The sequence below is a fragment of the Myotis nattereri genome (assembly GCF_964212035.1).
Source record: "Myotis nattereri genome assembly, chromosome: X".
Classification (NCBI taxonomy): Eukaryota; Metazoa; Chordata; class Mammalia; order Chiroptera; family Vespertilionidae; genus Myotis; species Myotis nattereri.
Window position 1 is genome coordinate 27010737 of NC_138078.1, and position 6439 is coordinate 27017175.

General features: G+C 50.2%; 1 protein-coding gene across 1 annotated transcript; it reads left to right on the forward strand.

Moving 5' to 3' along the window:
* Window positions 1-1966: 1966 nt before the first annotated feature.
* LOC308511366 (RNA polymerase II subunit A C-terminal domain phosphatase SSU72-like) lies at window positions 1967-2551 on the forward strand (the record flags this gene model as incomplete). Its single annotated transcript, XM_081081396.1, has 1 exon — window positions 1967-2551. One exon carries the CDS (start codon window positions 1967-1969, stop codon window positions 2549-2551), a length of 585 nt encoding a protein of 194 aa, XP_080937522.1.
* Between the last annotated feature and the right edge of the window lie 3888 nt (window positions 2552-6439).

Below are 6439 nucleotides of genomic sequence, written 5' to 3' on the forward strand. Positions count from 1 at the left end.
CAGGGCAAACCAGCTGGCCCCCACCGTGCACAAGGCCTCTATCCTATATAGTAAAAGGGTAATATGCAAACTGACCCTAACAGCAGAAAGACTGGGAATGACTGGTCACTATGACACACACTGACCACCAGGGGGCAGACACTGAATGCAGGAGCTGCCCTCTGGTGGTCAGTGAGCTCCCACATGGAGAACCTCTGCTCAGCCACAAGCCAGGCTGATGGCTGCCTGTACAGTGGTGGTGGTGGGAGCCTCTCCTGCCTTCTCAGCAGCGCTAAGGATGTCCAACTGCAGCTTAGGCCTGCTCCCCACTGGCAAGTGGACATCCCCCGAGGGCTGCCGAACTGCCAGAGGAATGTCTGATTGCCAGCTTAGGCCCAATCCCCTGGGGAGCAGGCCGCAGCCAGCAGATGGTCATCCCCCGAAGGGTCCCAGACTGTGAGAGGGCACAGGCCGGGCTGAGGGACCCCCCCCCCCCCGCCCGCGAGTGCACAAATTTTTGTGCACCAGGCCTCTAGTCTATATATAAGAGGCTAAGTGACCGCCCGTCTGTCTGACCGACTGTCTGACTGACCAGCCAGTTCATACGATACACACTGGCAATTTAAAAATAAACTTTGGTTTGCACATACATGATACATATAAAGCTCTTGCTGGCGCCAATCGCACACGTGTGTTTCAATCTGTCATTGTCGATTGTGAAATTGGTTGACACTTCTATTATAGAGAAAGGGTGAATAGTGATATTAAAGTATTTCTTCTAATTAATTTCCATTCAATGTGCACAAGTCCATGCACCTGGCCACTGGTAAAGAATAAAAAGTTTATTTGAGCAAAGGAGAGATTGCAATCTAGGACACAGATTCAGGTAAACAGGTAAAATGTGCTCCAGAGGGAACAAAGAAAGACAGGGTTTATACAGGCCCAAACCAAAAGGGCTGTTCTCATTTTGGTCCTCCAGGTAAATGAAGGACTTGGGCTCGGTCAGCAGGGATTGGTTAGATCCATCCTGTACATGGAGGATGCTGGTTTTTGAAACTGACTGGGTGAAGACTGCAGATGGTCTGGTCACCATAATGAGGAGGAAGTAAGGCCCATGTATATCCATGTAGCAATCCTTGATCCAGGATGTTTGGTGTTGGCCTTGCACTGACTTTAGGAACAGGTCAGCTTAACACTAATTTAACATTAATTCAAGATCTAAGAGGAAATGTGCATGGGTCTCACTTCCTCAGTGGCCTCCCCACTCTGTTTTAAGTGACCCCCTTAGTGATGCTTATTCCATTTTGTTTTTCTATGATCAACTTAATGCGTGAACTCAAGGTATAACGACCTCAGGTCTCTTACTCTTGGATTCCTCCCACATCTTTTTAATGGCTTGTCATTTCAAATGAATTTGCAACCAGAGAGTGGGGTGGTAGCGACAGGAGTAAAGAAAACTTTAAAATACATGAGAACTTCAGGAGGGAGAAGAAAAAATCAATAAAGAAAAGCCATGGTGCCAGTGGGCAGTCCCCTGTGAAGATATTGGCCTAGGCCAGTGATGGCGAACCTAGGCCTCACACACGCAGAGCAGCAACACGCCTGCACAGGCCTGATGCCCAAGCGGGTAGGCCTCTCTCATTCCATGGCTGGGGATCTGGGCCAGTGAGAAGAGGCCTCCGGATACTGTGCACACGGCCCACACTGTGCACAAGACACTGTGCACCCGGCCCCACACTGTGCACAAGACACTGTGCACCCGGCCCCACACTGTGCACGGGACACTGCACACGGCCCCACACTGTGCACGGGACACTGCACCCGGCCCCACACTGTGCAACGGACACTGCACCTGACCCCAAGCCTTACGTCCCCCCAACGGCTTCACGTTACGTCACCTAAGCCCTAGGGGAGCGTAAGGCTTGCCGGCCTGAGAGCGCCTCTGCTGGGCGGGGCCAGTGCGACCAACGACCAACGACCAACGGCCATGGCATCGGCGCAGCTGCGGGTGGCGGTGGTCTGTTCCAGCAACCAGAACCGCAGCATGGAGGCCCACTACCTCCTCAGCCAAAAGGGGTTCGCGGTCCGGTCCTTCGGAACGGGGTCCCACGTGAAGCTCCCCGGGCCGGCGCCGGACAAGCCCAACGTGTACGATTACAGCACCACCTACGACGCCATGTACTGGGACCTCCGCCGGAAAGACCCGGAGCTGTACGCCCGGAACGGGGTGCTGCGCATGCTGCAGAGGAACAGCGCCATCAAGCCGCGGCCCGAGCACTTCGCCAGCTGCCAGGAGCCCTTCGACCTGATCCTCACCTGCGAGGAGCGGGTGTACGACCAGGTGGTGCTGGAGCTGACCGAGCGGGAGCAGGAGACCCTGCAGCTGGTGCACGTGGTGAACGTGGACATCCAGGACAACTACCGCGAGGCCCACCTGGGCGCCATCCTCCTCTGCGAGCTGTGCCAGTGCGTCAGCCTCCTGGACGACGTGGACAGCGACCTCGCCGAGCTGCTGCTGGAGTTCGAGGAGCACAGCGGCCAGCCCTTCCTGCACACCGTCTGCTTCTACTGACCCGCTCCCAGGCCGCTGCCGCCCGCCCGCCGGGCGCTGCCTGTTCGCGTGTTCCTTCCCGATGCTCGTCTCACTCCCACCGCTGCCCATGGACAGACAGACCCAGCTCTCCTCCCTCGCACAGAAGGTCCTCTCACTCCCAGGGCTGCTGCCCATGGACAGACAGACCCAGCTCTCCTCCCTCGCACAGAAGGTCCTCTCACTCCCAGGGCCGCTGCCCATGGACAGACAGACCCAGCTCTCCTCCCTCGCACAGAAGGTCCTCTCACTCCCAGGGCCGCTGCCCATGGACAGACAGACCCAGCTCTCCTCCCTCGCACAGAAGGTCCTCTCACTCCCAGGGCTGCTGCCCATGGACAGACAGACCCAGCTCTCCTCCCTCGCTCAGGAGGCGAGATGCGCGTCCGAGCAGATGAGCAGCCATCAAAGGTTTTCATCCCACTCACTTCCACCTCGAAGTGGGATCTTGTTTATGAGTTTTTCGTTAACTAATAAATGGTCTATAGTTCATTCCTCCCGGTAGCTCTGTCTCTCATTGTACACTTCTCCCCGCCCCGACCTGGCTGGAGTGTGGGAATACCGAAGGACGCAGCGGGGCTGCACCCATTAGGAGAGGACGTGCAACTGTCCAATAAACAGACGCAGCCGGTTCTTCTAAAAGCCAGACGCCCCTGCAATTCTGCTGGCCCCATGGAGCTGTCTCGGGGGACCGCTGTCTTGGACACCCGCTCTTGGCCCCAGACGCTTTGGGTTGCCCAGCGGATGAGAGATGAGCCTGAGCGAGCTGCCGCGTGGGAACCCAGGGGGCGGGCTGCGGCGCTGTGGGAAGGCACATGCAGTGGCCTGTAGGGACTATACACGCAGCTCTCCCTCCCTTCCTTCCTTCGTTTCCGAGCTTCCCCTATGCAAGCTGAATTGTATAACCTCATTGGTGTCAACAGGAATGTGGTGGGACCATGACATCACCTCCGCTGTTGACGGGCCCCTATGGGATTGCGTCCCTTTACTCAGCGCCTGCTGTTCTGTAGGGAGAGGGAAGCCCTGAGTGTCAGGGACCCAGGAGCTGAGAAAAGGCCAGCCTGTGCTGTGCAGCTCCCGCGCCTTCTGCAAGGGCTGCCGCCAGCAAGGAATGCCTCCAAGGGGTTAGAATGGTCCCCTGCAGAGTCACACCTACAGGATGTGAGAATGTTAGGGGGACACTACACTGGTTCCTCCCAGCTGTTTCTGGATCTGAGGTGCTGTCCTTTGGGAGTGGCACATTCCCTGGAGCTGCAGGTATTGAGGTTTTAACAATGAGATTTGGGTCTAACAAATGGATGCATTGCACTGTGTGTTGTAATCACAGGAGATAGGTTTTTCTCTCATTATGAGCTGTCATGTGAAAGGTGAAGGGTAAACAATGGAATGGGATATAGTCAATGAATCATGCCCATGCGGCTCTATTCTGATGCTTTCTGAACGTATTGGTGCTAAGAAAAACCCCACACGTTGTTATTCTTATGGGTTTTCCACAACAGGGACTAGGATTGCTGTTGGAATATGTAGGATGCCACAGATCTGCACTGTGTGTGGCTCTCCAGGGCATAAAAAAGCTTTATGTCAAACCTTAGTACAGTATTTCTTTTTTTTACCTGTGACAGGAGAGTTTTAGGAAACTAGTTTTGTCAGTGGCCCAGGGAACACAGGTAGCTCAATTTTCTGAAAACAGAATTTGGTCTTCCATAATTTCCTTTTTAATAGCTACCGTGGAGAAACTACTTACTGTAGAACAATTATACCATTTATAGAGCACTTGATTGTTTACCAGGCATCTTCACATGTGATTTCAGCCCCAGCAAGGATTTATTATTCTACTTTTTATAATACAAAAGTGAGGCCCGTAGACTTTAAAGAAATTTCCAGAGAGTGGCAAAACAGAAAACAAATACAAATACAAATCTTCCTCTAAATCATATACTTTTCTCCCAATAGCAGCTTGAGACTCTCACAATGAATGCAGAATACCTCTACCCCAAATTTGGAGCAAGAGGTTTGGGTAGAATGTGCCTGTGTTGCTCACACTGGCATTTGGATGCCAAGACAAACCAGGCAATCACTTTCGTTGTTTGGCTTAAAGTATTGGTTCTCAGGTGTGCGCCCTGGGCCAGCAGCCCCATCAGCATGACCTGGGAGCTTGTAACAAACAGACTCTCAGGCCCCAACTCAGACCTACTGGATCAGCAACTCTGGGGAGGAGCCCAGAAATCTGTGTTGTGAACCAGTCCTTCAGGTGATCCTGATGCCTGCTGCTGTTTGAGAAACACGGATTTAAAGGTACAATCTCACAAATGTCCCCTCCCCTCCCATCCCCTTATCCCACAATCCAGCCTTTAGTTGGAAAGCCTTTTCTGTTGCAAAATAAGCATTTCCTGCATCAGGAATGTTTTCTCTATAACAGTGAGCAAAAAACAGGCACAAATGCTGTGAGAGTTTGGAAGAGAGAGGAGGTGAAGGAAAACGTTGCTAGTTGAGAGCATAGCGTTATGCTGGAAGGCTGTTAGGAGTCTCAGGGCTTGGGACTTCAGAGTTGAGAAGAGAAAACAAGAAAGAAAATGAAGAAAGGGCTGAATTTACACTCTCTAAATGTACACTTTCCAATTATGTGCAAGACTAGTTCTAGCACAATCAGTTACTTTTCCTGAAATGCTATTGTCATTTAAAATTGATAATTGCAGCCCATTGGTTCAACTAATCAATTGATACCATCTACCAAGTTTAAAAATAAAAGCAAACATGGTAACTCTCAGTAGAAATCAAGGAACGGGGCATCCCTTCTTCATGTCTGGAAAGGATCTGGGTAATGCAGACGTAATATGTATTTGTCCGATGGAATGTGCCTGGACAAGCTCCTAAGACACCTAAGACACGTCAAGGGAACTCCATGGGTTTGGAGGAACTAATAACAGAGTACAAAGTAATGGCAAGCGTTTATTCTCCTCACAAAGCCCAACTTAGTTTGTTTCACGAGTCTTTGCTGCACAAGTTAATAGTTACAACCAATAGGTTTACCAGGTAGAAATCACAAGGATGCTTTCTTGTTCATTTAAAAAAGTCAATAGAGAGATGCCGTGCTCTTACATAGTAGTGGAAGTCCCTTTCCTGTTGTTTACTTTTGTCCACATTTGGGCCCAGGTAGGATAGTAACTTCCATGGAACTTGTCATAATGACAGGCAGTAGCCCCATTCTTGAGCGTTAGGAAGAAGCATTGGTGTGTCCCTTGCTGGACCCTTTGACTCTCTAATGCTAAATGGATGCACTTAGAAGAGTACATTTTACCTGATAGTATAGAATGTGAAGGCCTTGCTATAGAAATGTTACTCATTTCTTACAGATACGTGCACAAACATTTGGAGAGTAATTTCCCTCAAGTCAAATGCCCTTAGTTTCAGGAGCAGGCTCCACTCCTCTTTAGAGCAGGAGAGCCTAATTGATGCTATTGTCATTTCCAACTTCCCCCCTTTTAATCTTGGCCACAGGTATGTATTTGTGACCATGCACTTCACAGAAAGCCCTCCAGTGGCCAGCCCATCTTTTCAGATTCATTGTTTGATGTTTCTCTGAAAGTCATTTTCCTATAGGCCAGACTTATTTTTAACAGTTTTATAGAGATATTGTTGACATAAAAATTGTGCATATTTGAAATATAGCCTTGATGTTTTGATATCCATACACATTATGTAATGATCACCGCAATCAAGCTAGTTAACATATCTATTACCTCTACACAGTTGTGATTGTGTGTGTGTGTTAAGAAGATTTAAGGGCTATCGTATCAGCAGATTCCAAGAATACAAAACAGTATTATTAATGGACACCACCATTGCTGTACATTAGATTTCTAGAACAAC